We start from the raw sequence: 19,586 nt of genomic DNA, 5'->3' as shown, positions 1-19,586 counted from the left end.
CCATAAGCCTTATGGTTGAGGAGCTTGAGAAAACAATACAATGATGCACAGTAATTACATCATTCATCTTTTCCACATCCACGTTGTAGGTGGCAAACACTCCGCGGAATGCACGCTCATCCTCACTGAGGGAGACTCGGCCAAGTCACTGGCCGTCTCTGGACTGGGAGTCATCGGGCGCGATCGCTACGGAGTGTTCCCGTTGAGAGGAAAGATTCTGAACGTGCGAGAGGCGACGCACAAGCAGGTATGACACTGGATAATTGTGAAATGATGTTGTTAGGGAACGTAGGAAATTAAAAGAAACACCATTGATCACTCTGGAGGAATATGACCCACAAATGATTTGGCTTGTGAAGAGAAATGTTATCAAATACCATGACAGCACATGTTAAACACTGATAAAGTGCACCGGTAAAGAGGAGCAAAGTCACAAGTTAAAGCTCACCAAAAGGAGGCACAGATAGGTTTAACAGGAAAGTTGCTGTAAGCTACCATATAAGAACAGCTTCAAACATTACATCACGCACTTATGTGACCCAGTCTTAACAAGAACTAGAGTATAATGAAGGGCTGCCCCCTTAGCTGGGAGATTTGTGTTCGTGTTCAAGTGGCGGGATCGCTATGTTCCCAGAACGCAGTGAACCTATTCTCCTTCTTAAACAGAAAAATACAACCGTACACCTTCTGAATTCCAAGTTTCTCTCTTTCACCAAAGTAAGACATTAACTCATCGTCTAAAACACACTTCATTCAAACTCAGCAGAAACAAAATAAAACTCGCCAAAACCATCTTTGTTACGTCTTTGAACTGTTCCAACAATCACCAACTCTGTTTTGGTCGAAATAAACCCCTTAAGTCACAGAGTTAAATTTGAAATATGCCGGCTCTACACGCTGTTTTTCCCTCGCTGTCTCTCTCTCTGCCCACTGAGCAGCGGATCTCACTCGTTCTTCGGAGGCAGACCATTAAATTAGATAAATTAAGTGACAAAAATCCCCCAAAAACACAACCTGTGATGTACTCAGCCAATCACCGGTAGCCAATATATTTGGCCAATTGCCCAACCCTAGTACAAAACCCTGAATGCCTGACTCTGTCCATCGCCAAACTGTTGTACATATTGGGGATCTATGATGTTATTTAGAGATCATTAGGCCTCAGTGTGGTTCGATGTGGGTCGTGATGCCCCGACATGCACCGCTAAATACATTTACGGGTGCTGTCATGAAAGCTAAGATGAAGTTATACATCTTCCACGACTCTCCCATTCAGTAGATCAAAACATTACTTTCAAAGAACCATATTGTTGAGGAACAGGATCTGACATAACAGAGCGCGGGAAAGAAAAGCAAAGAGCCTGGCACGTCTACTAAAACTCTCATGTCTTGCCAAGCGGGTTATGTACAATTAGTCTGTCAGCTGCTTTGCTGGAGGCATCTGCCCACAGTTTACATGAGCCAGCATTGTTTTGGTTTTGCCGCAGTGAGCCGAAAGTAGCCAAAATCTGTGTAGACTGGAATTTATTTTCAGTGGGAATAATCTGCTTTAATCAACTGATTCAAAATGAATATACAATTATAGGAGCTTTATTATGTTCTGCCTTGCATCTGACATTACCTTTTTTATTTTTTTTCATCAGATCATGGAAAATGCTGAGATCAACAATATCATCAAAATCGTTGGCCTCCAGTACAAGAAGAGCTACGACGACCCCGAGTCACTGAGGACTCTGCGCTACGGCAGGATCATGATCATGACCGATCAGGTGACCTGCCCTCACGGACGCTCACACAGATTCAGTATAATCAACAGCCGCTCAACCAGCAGTTGTAACATTTTTTCATTTTGTCTTAGGATCAAGACGGCTCCCATATCAAAGGTCTGCTCATCAACTTCTTCCACCACAACTGGCCGTCCCTACTGAAACACACATTCCTGGAGGAGTTTATCACACCCATCGTCAAAGTAAGAGAGACACACACACACACACACACACACACACACACACACACACACACACACACACACACACACAGACGTGCATTACCATCAATATACCTGACAACAAGCCACACTAAACTGCTGGAAATACTCCCCTTTTTCTGTTAGTAAACATGATGACGTATTTCTGTGGGCGTAGCGTAGGTGAAGGCACAATAATTCTCTGGTACATACATACATTAATACAAAATATGGTTATTCTTCATCTGAATTCAGTGTATTTTCATTTTGCCGGCCTGCTCTACAGTATATACTCTTCTACTCGGGACTTGCAGGTGTAACAATCATTAAGGAAAGTTTTTCACAGACTGACAGCTCCCCAAACGTGAAGCCAAAACATCTCTATCGCCCCCTGGTGGCTGGCTGTTAGTTTAAGAAGCGTTTGATTTGATGTGCAGCTGGGTTTTTTACGAGCGGAGCATTTTAAAAATGCCAATATCGCAGTCAATCATGTTCATTCACTTGTGGGCAGCCAAAATCTTGACCATGATTAATATTGGATTAACTGTAATTTAATGTTGGGTAATGTAGGTGTCAGATTTTGACAAGAAAGAAGAATGCGTGGGTGGAAAGAAAAAATATATCTCTGGTTCTGCTACATTGATTTTTGATCCTTTTCAAACTGTCCATCACGACTCAGATAACGTTAAAGGAGTTGAAATGCTAAATTGGTGGAGCGCCCTTTTTATTGGGCTTGTTTGCATCACAGGTTAATTTGCATAAAAACTCAACACTTAGTAAAGCTGGACCTCACTGATTAATTTGTTGTCTGCAGGCAACCAAGAGCAAGCAGGAGATGACCTTCTACAGCATTCCAGAGTTTGATGAGTGGAAGAAAAATACAGACAACTATAAAACCTGGCATATAAAGTACTACAAAGGTTTGATCCTCAAAATATTTAAATATATCAATATAAACATTGCTAATGAACGTTCGTATAAAGTTCCATCTTCATTTAAAAAAATCTAACATTTTCTCTTCCAGGTTTGGGTACAAGTACAAGCAAAGAGGCAAAGGAGTACTTTGCTGACATGGAGAAGCATCGCATCACATTCAGATACAGCGGTGCAGAGGACGACGCTGCCATTACCCTGGTGAGTTTTTATTAGTAGTGCCAATATTGTACCTGAGATTTGGTAGCAAAACAATACTTTTTTTCGATACCTTACCCTTTTCATTTAACAGAAAAGGGTTCTCAAATGTTAAATATTGTCTAAACACGTGTCTGCACAAGAGCCATGCCTTGATAAAGTACAGTCTAAAACTGGCAAAATTATTATTTATATCAGAAACTGTCTAATCAAAACATAAGAATAGAAGTGTATGGATATGAGTGAGCGGTTGGGACTTGGATCCATACCCAAAATAATACCGACGGTATGTAGTAAATGGAGGCTTACGTGCTGCGTTTTTACTCCAGGCCTTCAGTAAGAAGAAGACGGACGACAGGAAGGAGTGGCTGACTAACTTCATGGAAGACAGACGCCAGAGGAGGATGCACGGCCTGCCGGAGGTTTGTGGCTTTGCTCAAAGAAGTGTAGACTGTAATGAGAGAAAGAAAGTCAAGATGTGTTTGGTTATTTGTGTGCTGCTCCCTCTGGGGCGGATTCATTGGCCCAAGCTTCACAAACTCTGTGATTAGGTGGTGGATTGGATCATTTATGTGATTTTTCTCAGATCTCTGTTTGAATTGGAAATGATCCAAAAAAAATAATCGTTATAGATGATTGTAATAAAACTAATCTTAAAGCTATGCAAGCCCATTTCTGTCAATGTGATGAAGAAAATCCTGTAAGTCATTATAGTGAGCAACTTTCTCAAAATAATGAGAAACTTATCTTGAAATAATGACTTACCTTGAAATAATAACACTATATCAAAATAATGAGACGCTTTCAGAAAACAATGACTTAACTTGAGGTAATGACTTTGTATCCCAAAGTAATGAGAAACTTCATTATGTTGAGAAAGTTTGTCGTTATATCTTTTTTTTCATCACAAGGCTAAGTTTTCACCTTGTTTTTTTTCTTTTACTGGCATAAATGGGCTTCCATATATAAACCACTCTTATGAAACAGTATAATACCGCTGATTAAAGTATGTGTATTAATTAGTATCTTAATTGGGTTTTCTCAGCAATACCTGTATGGAACTCAGGCCAGGCACCTCTCCTACAACGATTTCATCAACAAAGAGCTGATTCTGTTCTCCAACTCTGACAACGAGAGATCCATCCCATCCTTGGTTGACGGTTTGTACATTCACCCCAGCTCTGTGAACTGTTTGCTGTGCTACGTTGTCTGTAGGGATTTCCCCCTTTCCTTAGTGAAAGAATCATTACCACCACCAACACCAAAAGTCATTCTTTTGTAAAATGATTATGTTTGAAACCATCACTATCTTGAAGACTGTTGATGTATTGATGATGGGATGTGTGGTTGTTGTTTCCAGGTTTAAAGCCAGGCCAGAGGAAGGTGCTGTTCACCTGCTTGAAAAGGAACGACAAGAGGGAAGTGAAGGTAGCACAGCTGGCCGGTTCAGTGGCTGAGATGTCTGCCTACCATCACGGAGAGGTACGGTCAACTCAATGTCTTCCAGACACGTGACACAGTGTATTGAGTCACTATAACAACGGGGAAGATGAGTAGTTTTCTATCCAGTGTAAAATAATGAAGCTTTAAGTGAGTTTGATGTTGTTTTTCATTCTCTTGTCATGTTTGCTTTGTGACAGACATTGATACTGACAACAATGTTCGCTGTAAAAAAGGCCTTATTTGTACAGGACTAGTATTACCAGGGGACTTTGTGTGATTTACAGATTGGATCCAAAATACTGTCAAAACTTTATAAATATATAAATAAATATAATTGACGATGCAGTCTCCATAATTCCCAACCGGAGAAGAGGCAGAGAAAACATAACCTTGAAAAAAAAAAAAAAAAAAAATCCCAAGAGATGCAGATTCACACGGGACTAATATTATCACGACCTCTGTGTTTGGTGAAATATGGTAGGTAATACAAATTACGGATGTGGCAGGTTTGCAGGGATTAAGATCACGATGACCTCCACAATTATTACAAATTAACAATCAGAACAAATGACTGAATCTTAGGGGTTTTTCTTTACCTAATTTCGTGAGCTAGTGTGTGTAGAGGTATTTCAGTGATTCTCTATTCTAGTCACTGTTACTGACCACCCGTTTCCCTTTTGTCCCTGTAGCAAGCTCTCATGATGACCATCGTGAACTTGGCCCAGAACTTTGTGGGCAGCAACAACGCGAACATCCTGCAGCCACTGGGTCAGTTTGGTACTCGCATCAATGGAGGCAAAGACGCTGCCAGCCCTCGTTACATCTTCACCATGCTCAGGTAAAACAACAACGAATATAATAGTTGTATTCTTTTGTTCATGCCAAATTGGAAATCTTCTAAACTCCAAAGTCGAGACTAATTTGAATATGCAAGTCTCATAATGGTGGTCTGATTTTCCCACAGTACAATTGCCAAGCTGTTGTTCCCGTCGGGGGATTCCAACCTGCTCAAGTTCCTGTGGGATGACAACCAGAAGGTGGAGCCTGAGTGGTACATTCCCATCATTCCCATGGTGCTGGTGAACGGCGCCGAGGGCATCGGAACAGGCTGGGCGTGTAAGATCCCCAACTACGACGTCCGAGAGATCGTCAACAACATCAACCGCATGCTCAACCACCAGGACCCCCTGCCAATGGTAAACTCACATTGACTTATTCACACTTTTATACTGAAGTGTTTTTTATCGTCATTATCTCTGGTTGTGTCAGACCATTGAGGGAAATGTTGCAAACCTATGAGCAGAACTGCTTTATATCAATACTGGATTTCTGTATGTTAACGTAATGGTATACCTTTATTTGTCAGGTAGGAAATGTTAGTTATTTTATTGGATTGATACAAAACTTGGTCACAAACCTGTCAAACAGGTGAATATGGGTACGGGTAATGAAAAATTGCCAATTAGAAGACAGTATAAGTGACATGAAAACGAGGAAACTGTTTCCACAAGTTCACAAAGACATCGATCAGTCAATAAACCAGCCAACACTGGAGGTTGTTTACAGCCACCTAGGGCTGTCAAAAAGGACGTTTGAATATTCGTTCTACAAAAAAGGTAGAATTATTGAAATATGTATTTTTGATTATTATGTCCATGACACCACGTCCTAACTGGCTGCGAGCAATGCAGCACACCGCGCGCCGTTTTAAGCTGAATTTTTGTCAGACTTTTGTTTCTTTTTATTTCTGTTGCTCGCTTTGAAAGCGCCTCTACGGACGAAAAATGGCTGATTCATGAAGTTGAAATGAGATCATGATGATGTCATTTCACTACAGAAACCTAAATAAGTTCCCTGCCATCATTACGATTGTTGTTGAATTATTCTTCGTTCAGCTTGATCTAACGTTACAATAAATTTTCAAGCAGACGGCAGACTAAATCTTTGTTACGATGAAACATTAGACCATTCTCTCAGTATATCTGTAATTTGTTTCCCCAAACAGCTTCCCAGCTACAAAAACTTCAAAGGGGTGATCCATGAACTGGGTCAGAACCAGTTCCTGGTCAGTGGAGAGGTGTCGGTCATTGACAGAACCACCATCGAGATCACAGAGCTTCCTGTTCGGACATGGACACAGGTACGATTCAGCTTCTTTTATCAAGGATATCTTATATTTGATTTTTTTTTCACCTGAGATAGAAGTTGATTGGTCTCCATATGAAGAACGGGAATATTTAATCATAGTAACAACAACTCTGTTTCTTCCCTGTTGTGTGCAGGCGTATAAGGAGTCTGTGCTGGAGCCGATGCTGCAGGGCACCGACAAAACACCAGCTCTCATCAATGATTATAAGGAATACCACACTGATACCACAGTGAAGTTCGTGGTTCGCATGTCTGAGGAGAAACTCACTCAGGCCGAGTCCGTCGGCCTTCACAAAGTCTTCAAGCTGCAGTCCAGCCTGACCTGCAACTCCATGGTAAACTGTGATTTAAGTGTGATATAAATCATGGAAAGTGTTTTCTGTCTTCTGTCTTGAAAATACGGATGACATGGCCTTCCTGGTTTGTCCATCGTTTTTTTAATGTACTGGTCAATTTTGGGCTATTTTGCTTCCGTCTTCTTTCAGACTAGTGGAAAGGAAACATCCAAAAAACACATTTAGGTGTTTATTTTACTACTTTTCCTATTTGCGTCTGTCGATTTCTCCTAAATTCACCAAAAGTTGGCATTAGATAATACCTCATTTGCATATTTAAACATAACATTTCACAAAAAACAATTGTCTTAATGTAAGTAAGACAAAATTTGTTTTTTCTCAGACTCAGAAATTTCAGAAAACTTACAATACAAAAAATAATTGCCTTAATATAAGTAATCAACTGGGGAAGTTTCATGGTGATATCTATTAGTTAAACATTTTTTCCATATTTACCTGTAGTGTCTCCCCTTACAATGGTCATTAACTGATTTTTAATCCTCAGGTGCTGTTTGACCACATGGGCTGTCTGAAGAGGTACGATTCAGTCCAGGACATCCTCAGAGAGTTCTTCGAGCTCCGCCTGCACTACTACAAGCTGAGGAAGGACTGGTTACTGGGCAGCCTGGGAGCCGAGGCCGCCAAACTGTCCAACCAGGCTCGCTTTGTACTGGAGAAGATCGAAGGAAAAGTTTCAATCGGTAAGATTGCTGAAAATTCAGATTCTCGTGTATCAGGGAATGGTTGAATTCTGTTCTGACGATGGGCAGCACAGTCCTGACTGGCTAAATACCAGAGATATGAGCGTTAATGGAGGTGCCATTGAGTTATTGTTATGAGGTGTTCAAAGTCGGATTAGGAAAAATGACTATTGGGCGAAAGTAAATTACAACGTTATCATGATGTGTTCAAATGTAATCTCGTAAAATGTAGTTTTTGCAAGAAACTCCAATAAATCCAGTTGTTAGGAGATGTTTTCACATCAATATAAAATAGATAATAGAGAGAGAATTATGACCTGTTTAACTTCACAATACTAGCTCCAAGCAGCTTGCCAAGACTTTTTTAATCAAAGCAAATATTTAAATAATCATAATCATTTGAATTGTATGTTTTTATGCAAACAACCACTATAGATGACAATAACAAAGTACAGTACTGTGTACAGTTCCCTCCCTGCCCCTATATAATAAGGCTTTTTGGACTTGCAGTGTATGTTCTTATATTTTGACATGCTGGGGGATTCTCTGTTTGGTTAAGTTTTGTTAATGGAAACATTACAACCCAAAACAGTCAGTCCTGTACGGTTCACGAACTCCTGCATATAATGTAATTTTCTTAATAATATGCTGTTTTGAGTGATTTTCCGTGTAATAAATGCTGAAAAATAATTGCGCAGTATGTTTTCTATAAATGTATGTAGTGATTAAATAGAGGTTACGTCTGACAGAATTTATTTGGTCCCCGGCAACAATCTGGGTTTCTCATGTGGCCCCCCTGGAAAAAATAATTGCCCATCACCCCTGGTCATAATGGTGGTACTTGGAGAGTCAAATTTTGTCTGAGGTGGTTCGTGGTGTAAAAAGTTTGAGAACCGCTGTTCTAACCCATATTTATTTTATCCGAACAGAGAACAAAGCCAAGCGTGAACTGATCCGAATGCTCATCCAGAAGGGCTTCGAGTCCGATCCAGTGACTGCCTGGACCAAGTCTCAGGAAAAGGTACTATTAACTCTACTTCTACACATACAAGTAAAACGCACTCGGCCTATAATAAGTAATATAAATAATGATGTATTGCAATAAAAACAAATGGCTTCAGGTTTAGGTTTTTAGTCATCTTTGCTGTAACTGATAACACACACAAGAGGGAGCTGTTCTTGCACCGTTATGTACAGTATGTCAGTAAATGCACATTAATCATGGCAGAAGGTGGAGAAAGAAGCAGGTTCTGCTGTATGACAAGATGTATGCAATTTTTTCTCCAACAGGCTCAGGAGGAAGATTACCGCGACGGGAACGAAAGCGACGGCTCGGTGGACTCCGGCTCATCGTCGGGGCCCAACTTCAACTACATTCTCAACATGCCTCTGTGGTGCCTCACTAAAGAGAAGGTGGATGAGCTGCTCAAACAGAGGGACCACAAGGTATTATTAAGCATTGTTTTATTTATTTTATCATCATTCACTTTAGGGGTGTGACTCTTTCGGTATCTTTCGATTCGATTTTGATTCTTGGGGTCACAATTTGATTCAAAATCGATTCTCGATGGAAAAACTCAATGAAAGTTTGTTACAATTTTAGCATTTTAAAGATAAAATCTCTGATTTAGAATTGATTAGTTGTCAACTATTAAATTAATCACCAGCTATTTTGAAAAATCGGTTTAAGTAATTTTTTTAAAGAAACAAAAGTCAATATTCTCTGATTCCAGCTTCTTAAATGTGAATATTTTCTGGTTTCTTTACTCCTCTGTGACAGTAAACTGAATATCTTTGAGTTGTGGACAAAACAAGACATTTGAGGACGTCATCTTGTTTTTTTTGGGAAACACTGATCAAAATTTTTCACAATTTTCTGACATTTTATAGACCAAACACCTGATCGAGAAAATAACTAACATATTAATTGTCAATGAAAATAATCGTTAGTTGCAGCCCTACTCTGATTTGTCCCCAAATACCAAAATGCTCTGACAAATGGAGTTTTTATCAATCTTCAGATTATAATAAATATATTGAGGACTTTTGCTAAATGTTATGTGAGAGGAGCTGTAATGAAATAAAGAGGGTGATTTTTGTCCGGCGGCGACACAAAGGTGAAACATTTAACGAAAGAACAGGACACATCCCGGCGATCTCTGACACTAAAACCTGAACGCTGCTTACCGTCATCCTGTACATATGCTGTACGAACGAAATGCAAAGAAATAAAGTGGTGGGAGAAAAACAAGTTTTGAATCCATTTAGAATTTCAACCGTCGTGCCTGTCAGGACTTTGTGGTTATTCATCAGGGGTTGACCAACACCCAACTCTAATGTTAAGTTAAGTCTAGTGTTCCTTTGACTATAATCCAGGACCACATGTCAGAATTAGTGTATAAAGGGCGGCTGGTTAGCTCAGTCGGTAGAGCGAGCGCCCATGTATTGCCAAGGCTGTGTCCTAGCAGCGGTGGACCCGGGTTCGAATCCGGCCTGTGGTCCTTTCCGCATGTCATTCCTCTCTCTCCCCCTTTCCAACACTCTATCCACTGTCCTATCAATAAAATGCTTGAAAAATCTCTCTCGAAAAAAAAAAAGAATTAGTGTATAAAGTTTTGCAGTTCACACGTGTTGATTAACAAAGCGAATGTGTGTGCAGAGATCCGAGCTGAGTGATCTCCAGAAGAAATGTCCAGAGGATCTGTGGAAGGAGGACTTGGCGGTGTTCGTCGAGGAGCTGGCTGTAAGTTTTGTGTTTTGTACGTTTATTGTCTCAGCACGTAACACTAGGTGACAATTGATAGTTTATTTTAGGATTTGATGTGCTTTGAGTAACTGTTAACACATTGTGATGTTAGATTTATTTAGAGTAGCCTTTTATTGTGACCAGCCCATGGCACATCTGTGTAATAATCATGCTGTTTAATCAGCATCTTGATGTGCCACACCTGTCAGGTGGCTGTATTATCTTGGCAAAGGAGAAGTGCTCACTAACACGGACTTTTAACACATTTGTGACCAATATTTGAGAGAAATAAGTCCTTTGTGTGCATAGAAATAGTCTTAGATTTTTAGCAAAAACAAAAGTGTTGAGTTTGTATTTTTGTTCAGTGTACGTTATGATGAATTTGAACTAGATTACATATTATTAGATTACAGGATGTTTTACTTGGCCTTTTATTTGTTTCAATACTGGCTTTTATTTGATAACTTGCTGTGTTTAGAAAGTTAAAATGTATGTTGTGTTTTGTCTTTCAGAAAGTGGAGGCCCAGGAGCGAGAGGACCAGAGTATGGGAAAGGCCGTCAAGATGGTGAAGGGGAAAGTGGGCAAACCTAAAGCGAAGAAGTTGAACCTGGAGGAGACCATGCCCTCGCCGTACGGTCGCAGGGTGGAGCCTCCGACTCAGGCGATCAGATCGGACGCAGCCAAGAAAATGACCAAAAAGAAGAAGGTAACACAAACTGCCAAATGTAATACCGAACAAATAGTAGAGTGAAATCCAGGATTGTTAACAGGTTGTGTTTTTCTCTCTCTCAGAGTGACATAGATCCAGCGGTGAAGATGGAGTTTGATGAGGATGGTTTGGGCGTTGAGGAGAAAACGGGAGAAAACTCTGTAGTCAAACCAAAAACTCCTCGTGCCAAGAGAGAGAAGAAAGAGCCCGGTCAGTACTAAACTATTCATCAAACGTGAAATTTCATTTTAAGATTTCAAGATTTATCAAAAGCGAAACCATTTTTTGAGATGGCGCTTTTTGAAGATTTAGGGGAAGGAGGGTTGTCAGAAATGACGGACTTGCTGAATGATTTATCAGCACAGACAGACAGATATTTGTCAACTATCCAGAGACGATACAGCCGTCTCTCTCCTAGTATACTGTGTTGGACTGCAGCCATCATTACCCCGGGCCTCTTTTGTGCTCTGCAGTGCAGTGAGAAAAACTATAATCCATTATTGAACAACCAGGAGCTCCTCAGTCCTGAGTGAGAATACAGACTTGTCAACAGACGGTCTGGTAATCTTGTTTACTGTGTTGCAGGAACTCCCAGAGTGAGAAAAACTCCAGTGCCTAAAGGTACCCCCGCTAAGAAGGTGAAGAAGAGAAACCCCTGGTCTGAGGACGACTCCAAGTCGGACTCTGACGTGGAGGACAGTCAGCCCATCATCCCCAGAGAGACCAAGTCCCAGAGGGCATCAGGTAAAGTTGGGCCAAATGCCGTTTAAAGGGCGAGTCCATCTGTGTTCTGTTTGGAAATAACTGAAAGGGTTAGTTAGGATTTTTTGAAGTGGGGTTGTATGTATACTCCCGCATTCTGCAAGGTCAAATTACTGTTTTTGTGAATGTAGTCTGGTGGCTTTGAAGAGAGCGATATAACTTCAGTTCCCCATCAGAAAGGGCCGTCTGACAGTGAGGTCAAGCAGCTGTGGAGGGGAGCAGCAGAAAAACGTATTTTAATCCGCCTAAAAAAAAATCGGTTCAAGTGTAAGCTATATTTAGAATATTTTCACCGCTTTACTCTGCAATCAGACAGCCCTTTCCGACGGGGGACTGAAGTTGTTATGTCGCGCTCTTCAAAGCCACTAGACCAGACTCCATTCACAAAAACAGTCACCTCCAGTGACCTTGCAGGACACAGGGGTCGCTGGTCTACCGCTGCATCGATCCGTCAGTTTGTTTGTGTTATTGTGTGACTTTCGGATTCAAACAAATGTGGCGTCCACAACAACACATTGCTTATCTTCTGTGCTGGGACTCCAGTCTGCTTCCCCAAACTGGGAGCGTTCAGACTGCCAGCTAAGTATGTAACGTTAATACAATGACTATAAAGCCCCAGACACACCAACCCACCCATCAGAAAACTAGCGGCAATGAAGGCCGCCTTTGTCTTGGCCAAGAAATTGCATTTGAACACACCGCAAAGACTTTTGTCATTCAAAAAGGGAAACCGGTAGAGCAAGGACTGCGGATTTAAAGCGGCGTTTGCCAAACATTTACACACCACTCTTAGTCACCACTTAGCTTCATTCCAGATGGTCATGTCGTTGGCAAAATATCCGTGTATCGGAATGATCAGATGAGATGAGTGCACTGATTCATTTAATCTGAACATTCAATCATAGTGATATCTCTCACCAACGGGCTCTGCCGCCGATTCAACATGCTGAATCGTCTGAAAAACTTCCGACATGGGCAGACTAGACGGCTGACGGTGCGGTACGCCACCGCAAAAACTAGTCCGACAGACACTCACCGACGGCCCCAAACTGTCTGACTGTCGACTTGGTGTGTCAGGGCCTTTAAAGGAGAGGGACTGGATGCATTCACAAGAACAGAATTTCAAAGAACTTGAATAAAAGAGAGGATGATTCAAGTCTCAAATGGCTGATAAATGAATACTCTCAGCATTTGTTTCTCCTTTATCATGTACAAATTCTTTGATTTGACCCACAGTCAGCATCAGGTAGCTGGTTACAGAGTAACAGGGTAACATTTTATTTAAATCAGCAGCCTGGGGCCAAAAATAACTTGTGAACTGGGTCTACGTTTCGTCAGTTTGATTCGCCTCCGCCAGCTTCAAGTGCCTGAGCGCTCTGTCTGATGCAACCGGCCGCAATAATTATTATACAAGGCGCCAGAACCCACAGCGGCAATAAAAAACGTGACACATACTCTCTGCTCTTGTCTCTCAGCTTCCAAGCCAAAATACACGTTTGACTTCTCGGAGGAGGAGGCGGACGAAGAGGAGAACGGCGACGACGACGTGGCCTCTTCTCCGGTGAGGTCGTTTAAAGATGACTTCACTTCCTCTGAGACCAAGGAGCGCTTCAACGACCATATTGATGACGAAGACGAGGAGGATAACGAAGACTCCTACTCTGCTCCCAAACAAAAGACCACGTAAGATTCAAACCGCAGTCAGGAGCTCATCTCAACATGTTGAAGTAGAAAGTTTGTAGGAATGTTGAAGGGGATACTGGCCGTTGCATCTCATCACTTAACCATAATGTCTTAAATGTTCACATCTAACCAGACCTTTTGTTGCATGTCCGTCCCTTCTCTCCCCACTCATCTCATCACTTAACCACAATGTCTTAAATGTTCACATCTAACCACTGACCTTTGTTGCATGTCCGTCCCTTCTCTCCCCACTCATCTCATCACTTAACCACAATGTCTTAAATGTTCACATCTAACCACTGACCTTTGTTGCATGTCCGTCCCTTCTCTTCCTCCTCATTTCCTGTCATCTGTCTCTAATGTCTTCTATCTAATAAAGGCACAAAGGCCCCAAAATAAATGCTGAATACGTTGTTCCTGCTTCCCTTTAGGCCTGCTACACCCGTAGCTAAAAAGAAAGAGACAGCCAGCAGCATCTTCTCATCCAAGTCCGCCTTCTCTGAAAAAAGCAATGACAGCGGTGAGTACAAGCTCAGTGTTGGTGTGCAGTCAAGCCTATCTATAATTGATTTCTAAAATGTACTGTACGGCTGCCCCGGCTGTGGCTCAGAGAGTAGAGCAGGTCGTCCACCAATTGGAAGATCGGCGGTTCGATCCCCGGCTGCTCCGGTCACATGTCGATGTGTTCTTGAGCAAGACACTTAACCCCAAATTGCTCCCGATGCCATCAGTGTATAAATGTGTGTGTGAACGGGTGAAGGCTGACGTGTATTGTTAAGTGCTTTGAGTGGTCGGAAGACTAGAAAAGCATTATATAATTGCAAGTCCATTTACCAATTCAATTTACCATTTACTGCCGTGTAGGGTTTGGTACCGAAGCCCTGAGAGTGAGAGTGAGAAAACAGTATGCATTTTCTGATCTAACTTGTTTTCTCTCCTGTGTTAATGATTTAAAAACAGCTGGGTAAAAAAAGGTTTTGCCAGGAAATCTTTCTAAGTTACTTTAAAAACAAGACTCAGTCAAAACCGAGTATATGTCTGGACCGTGTACGGTCAGTCTGTGAATTTGTGGCTAAATTGTTACATAAATAGTCAGTGGTCATGTCTATAATGTTAAATTCAGCGGTACATGTCCACCAGGTCCAGTTCGGACACTAGGGGACAATTGGTCCCTGATTTTCTGCTCGCCGTTTCAAACAGGAAACAACATGGCGGCCTGCTCGTATACTTTCTGTTATTCCGTCGAAACAATCCCCCAAAAATCTACTTCTGAAAACATTTTAAGCGAGAAATAGGCGATGCCACTGCTGAGTCTGGTTTCATTTTAGAACTAGATTGCCTAGTTACCTAGTTACCTAGTTACCTAGTTACCTAGTGACAGCTTGTTCCAAGTTTCATGAGCCGGACGTGTCGCGCTGTTCATTTGCATAAAGGACTGACTTTTGCGTTTGTAGGGCTGGCCCTCTGCGGTCCAACCAAAAATGTCATCTCTTAAAGCTGAAGTAGGCGAGATTGGAACAAATATGATTTTAAAAAAAAAAGTTATTTTTATAAAACGGTCACTATATCGTGACAGTAGGTCATGAAGTCGTGAGTTCTGCTGTCCTTCTGCTGTCTATGAGAGCTGTCAATCACTCACGAACTCTGACCAAATGGTCAAACTAGGCAGCGCTGATCAATTATGAAAAATATTCTGTTACGTTAATGCCTATTTCTCGCCTCAAAAATATACCGCCTACTGCCACTTTAAACTGGTGGGGAAAGAAAGTTTTTCCAGGATTAGTTTTCTAGATTACTTTTCTGTGAAAACAGGAGAAGATATTATTTCTTTTGTCAGAATAATTTATAAATTATAAAAAATACATAATAATAAAATGTTTGTTGTTGTAATACTCATTACGGCCACAAGAGGCTGATGTGCAACACCACCCCATGTTCTAAGTCTTTCATAAAAGCACCTGATTAGTTTGTCAGTACAGAAAACACAATCATAAGAAAGTTAACTGTAGCGTAGGAAAAAAACAAAAACAAATATTTAAGTACTGAATAGTATGTAACAAAACCAAATGTGAAGGAAAGCACATTTGAACACTGTGCTTTACAAAAGGTTAGAAATGTCTACAAGCAGGAGGAGTGATGATCTGTGGAGAAAGTGCAGCCGGTGATCGTCGGCCTGTGTTTGTCTTGTAGATGGATCCAAGTCTGACAGCGACGACGGCGTCGGCCGTGTGTTCTCCACCTACTCCAGCAGCTCTGCATTTGACAAACTATCGCCAGCAAAGAAAGGTAACGACTCGCTGTGTTCAGCAGAGGGAGCTCTAATGCAGCAGCAGAGATGAAACCATAACAGAAGGGAGAGGGGAGGATTATTTAAATGGGATTACTGACACTTAAAGTTAATATGCAAGGACGTTGTGGATGTAACTCATCAAAGCATGATATTATTGTAATGTACAGAGTGGAGGTGGTAAAAAGCTTCCAACATGATTTATTGCAGTAGATAACTCACCATGTTTTTATTATCTGTGAGGTGTAGCAGCTAAGAAGCCGTCTGATGCTACTCCCAAACCTAAGAAGACACCATCGCCAAAAGCAAAGAAACCAGATAAATCCATCTGGGACTCCGACTCTGACACCGGGTCCAAGAAGCCAGCATCAGCATCAGCATCTTCTCTTAAAGGTACAGCACACACACATACATCCTGTAGTGTCTTACAAAAAATAAAATCCATAGATTGGTTGAGCGTTTTGGTAACTTCCTGTTGTGGTGACCTTTGTGCAGGTAAAGGCAGAGGGGGGAGGAAGAGGAAGGGCTCTGGCTCTGAAGATGAGTACAGTCCAATGAAGAAAATGGCAAAACCTGCGGGCAGAGTGAGTATCCGTCTTCCTGTGTTTATTAGATAAATATATAATCTGTGAACATTTGTGATGAGAGAGAGGTTGAACAGAAACTGCCTCTGTTGTTCTTGTATATTTATGCTCTCTATGGCCTGATGTTGTACGTTATATACTTTACATTTACATGAAGTTAAATAGACATTATTAATATATATTATCGCCTTGACAACAAATTCTGCTTTCTTCAATAGCTGTTTTTATCAGCCTAAATAAAGACCTAAAAAAAGTGGGAAAGTCCAAATAAATATAAAAACAGTTTATTTTCATTATTTATCAAAAACTAGTATGCGTTTCTGTTACTCCTCCGCCCCGGCGACAGCTGTGGCAGGAACACGATATCTCAGGAACGCCTGGAGGGAATTTATTTTCGAATTTGGCACAAACGTCCACTTGGACTCAAGGACGAACTGATTAGATTTTAGTGGTCAAAGGTCATTGTGACCTCACGTCCGTGCCATTCTCATGAAAGCGATATCTCGGGAAGTCTCGTTCTGAAATCTCACAAGAGGTGCTCACACATTAATGAACCAGTATAAAAGTACTTTTGATGCCTATAGTGTATTTTGCTGATAAATACTTGTGTATTTTTACTTAGTGACATTTTAGGACTTCATTGTAGATGAGTATTTTTATATTACAGTATCTCTACTTTAACTTAAAACACTTTCTCTACACTACAAAAATGTAGGTTCAATACGCAGCACTAGGAGTCTTAGACACAGCGGTGGAAGGTGTATTCAGATCTTTTACTTAAGTAAAAGTAGAAATACGACAGTGTAAAAATACTCAGTTACAAGTAAAAGTCCTGCTTTCAATATCTTACTTGAGTAAAAGTACAAAAGTATTAAAAATCTAAATATACTTAAAGTATCAAAAATAAAAGTACTTATTATTATGCAGAAGTATTGGATTATAATTATTGATGCATTACTGTATACATCACATTAAACAACACTTAACTGTTGGGCAGCTTCATCTACAATAATATAACAATTTATTAGTTGATTCAGATTATTAATATAAAATATAAATCTGTGAAGTAACTAAAGCTGTCATATAAATGTAGTGAGACAAATGTAGAGAAATGTAGAGTACAAGTATTTCCAAATTGTATTTAAGTACAGTACTTGAGTAAATGTACACCACCCTATGTTTAGCCGTTTCATTGCAGTAAAAATGTAAATGGTAACTATAATAACGTGTTTCATCGTCGTCCTGTGCAGAAGCCTCAGAAACCTCCATCAGATGACGAGGACGACGACAGCAACAGCCTGAGCGCGATGGGCTCGATGGGCGCGATGGGCGCGATGGGTGCGATGGGCGCAGCGTCCCGCGACCGGCCGGGCCGGGCCAAGAAGGAGGTGAAGTACTTCGTCGAGTCCGACAACGGCGGAGAAGACGACGACGACGACATGTTCGATTAGATCAACACACTCCAAACACACTCTCTGCTCCTCCTTCTGTGTTCCCACAGACTTTTGTACATTTCCTCTTTCATTTTATTTTCATTAATGGTGACGTTCAATGATTTCTAATGTGTAGCTGTTTTACACTTTTTATTATACATATACAGGTTTCTTTTTTTAATGCTCATTGAAATGTTCCGTATTTGTCCGAAGCGGCTTTTAGAAGTTTAGAACGCTGTGCTTTAGCACATTTTAATTGTTAAAATATTATGTAACTTTTTGAACATGAAGTTGAAAGTAAACTATGAAATGTCCATGTTTTACTGGCCTGATTCTTTCATGACTGAGCAATATTACACACAGAAGAACTTAAACAAATGCTGTCACACACAATGAGGTTATGCAAGTAAAGATCAGTTCCTTATTGTGATGTCAATCCTGTAGACGTCAGTGAGGGCTGTCCGTGTCCGATTCATCCAGGGTTCCCGATCCATGTGCGGGCGCTTAACGGATCCCAACTAATTCATAAAATACTGCTTTTAGTATTGAGGTTACTTAATTATTTTCAACTATTTCTAATGCTGTGATTCACTATATTCTGGTGCTTGGTGTTTGTAACTTTAATCTTACAGACTTACTTTTGTTGCGTAAGATTGTTTGTTTGTTACAAACCCCATCTCTAGTACGTGCCAGAGCTTGTAGTCGGATTGGTAGACCCAGAGTTTACCGAGCCAGTTGGTAACCAGCTTTGTGAGACCAGTTATCCAATGTTTGGTTTAGTGAAGCTAGAAACCTCTAAGACAGCCAGAGCAAGCTGAACACGAGACAAGCCTTGACTATTGCGAAATTTGCGTTTTCGATGATCCATCGACCTTTTCACTGTTGTTATTACAAATTTCCACATGTAAGCCTACACATCATGGGTACATCTACATGTACATCTACATGTAAAATACACATCATGGGTACATCTAAAGCACATTCATATAATTTTAAGAGACAATTTCCCCTCGAATTCTTAAATGTTGGTGCAACTTTAATTCTGGATCCAGTGTGCTGTAGATGACTGGCCAAATGTGAACAATGTAACCAAACGACGTATCCTCACACAACGCTTCGTATGATATCTTACAAAAAAATTATTCCTCATTTTCATGCGTTTTCCTACGAATGTCCAGCAACACGTGTCAATTTGCGCTCGTTACGCGGATACAGTCTTTCCAAAATAAACTTCTGTCATCACAGGAAACTACTTAGTTAGATTAAGGCAATAAAATTACTTAGTAAGCTTTTAGGAAAAGAGCCTAGTTTGAGTTAAAATAAGTATGGAAGTTACATGACTGACAAATCAACGTTGACTTCTGGTTTCACACGGGGTACGAACAGCGGCCTCCTGGGCGAAAGTCCAGGTTTTTTTTTTAACCACCCATCCACCCCGACCTCGCCTCTGTGCGGCGTTTGTCACTCTTTATACTTCCTGGTTCACAATTACGTGGACAAATTAATTTTGTGGGATATATATATATGAATTAAAGTGCATTACTTTTCGTAGGTATAGCTACGAAATGTGTATGAACCAAAAGCTTCTCTAAAGCTGATTGTTTGGCCACTTGGGGGCACTAAAACAAGCTGTAAACACAACATTGACATTATATCA

General features: G+C 40.8%; 1 protein-coding gene across 3 annotated transcripts in view; it reads left to right on the top strand.

Annotated features, from left to right (window-relative positions):
- top2b (DNA topoisomerase II beta) overlaps positions 1–18,243 on the top strand; it is a 32,575-nt gene extending 14,332 nt beyond the window's left edge. For 2 of the 3 annotated variants that reach the window (XM_074614422.1, XM_074614424.1), the window contains 25 exons: positions 90–247; positions 1,644–1,769; positions 1,859–1,969; positions 2,781–2,886; positions 2,991–3,100; positions 3,427–3,519; positions 4,143–4,257; positions 4,458–4,579; positions 5,230–5,378; positions 5,505–5,736; positions 6,546–6,680; positions 6,823–7,023; positions 7,529–7,724; positions 8,654–8,745; positions 9,015–9,170; positions 10,384–10,467; positions 10,983–11,177; positions 11,264–11,390; positions 11,766–11,924; positions 13,418–13,625; positions 14,057–14,145; positions 15,816–15,911; positions 16,156–16,305; positions 16,408–16,496; positions 17,747–18,243. In XM_074614422.1, the coding sequence (XP_074470523.1) occupies positions 90–247; positions 1,644–1,769; positions 1,859–1,969; positions 2,781–2,886; positions 2,991–3,100; positions 3,427–3,519; positions 4,143–4,257; positions 4,458–4,579; positions 5,230–5,378; positions 5,505–5,736; positions 6,546–6,680; positions 6,823–7,023; positions 7,529–7,724; positions 8,654–8,745; positions 9,015–9,170; positions 10,384–10,467; positions 10,983–11,177; positions 11,264–11,390; positions 11,766–11,924; positions 13,418–13,625; positions 14,057–14,145; positions 15,816–15,911; positions 16,156–16,305; positions 16,408–16,496; positions 17,747–17,947 (3,500 nt within the window). In that variant the 3' untranslated portion in view covers positions 17,948–18,243. The remainder of the gene's footprint in view (positions 1–89; positions 248–1,643; positions 1,770–1,858; positions 1,970–2,780; positions 2,887–2,990; positions 3,101–3,426; positions 3,520–4,142; positions 4,258–4,457; positions 4,580–5,229; positions 5,379–5,504; positions 5,737–6,545; positions 6,681–6,822; positions 7,024–7,528; positions 7,725–8,653; positions 8,746–9,014; positions 9,171–10,383; positions 10,468–10,982; positions 11,178–11,263; positions 11,391–11,765; positions 11,925–13,417; positions 13,626–14,056; positions 14,146–15,815; positions 15,912–16,155; positions 16,306–16,407; positions 16,497–17,746) is intronic. The other variant, XM_074614423.1, reaches the window with a different exon arrangement.
- The last annotated feature ends 1,343 nt before the right edge of the window (positions 18,244–19,586 follow it).

This window comes from Sebastes fasciatus, chromosome 17, assembly GCF_043250625.1.
Source record: "Sebastes fasciatus isolate fSebFas1 chromosome 17, fSebFas1.pri, whole genome shotgun sequence".
NCBI classification, from domain to species: Eukaryota; Metazoa; Chordata; class Actinopteri; order Perciformes; family Sebastidae; genus Sebastes; species Sebastes fasciatus.
This window is presented reverse-complemented; position numbering and strand designations above follow the sequence as displayed.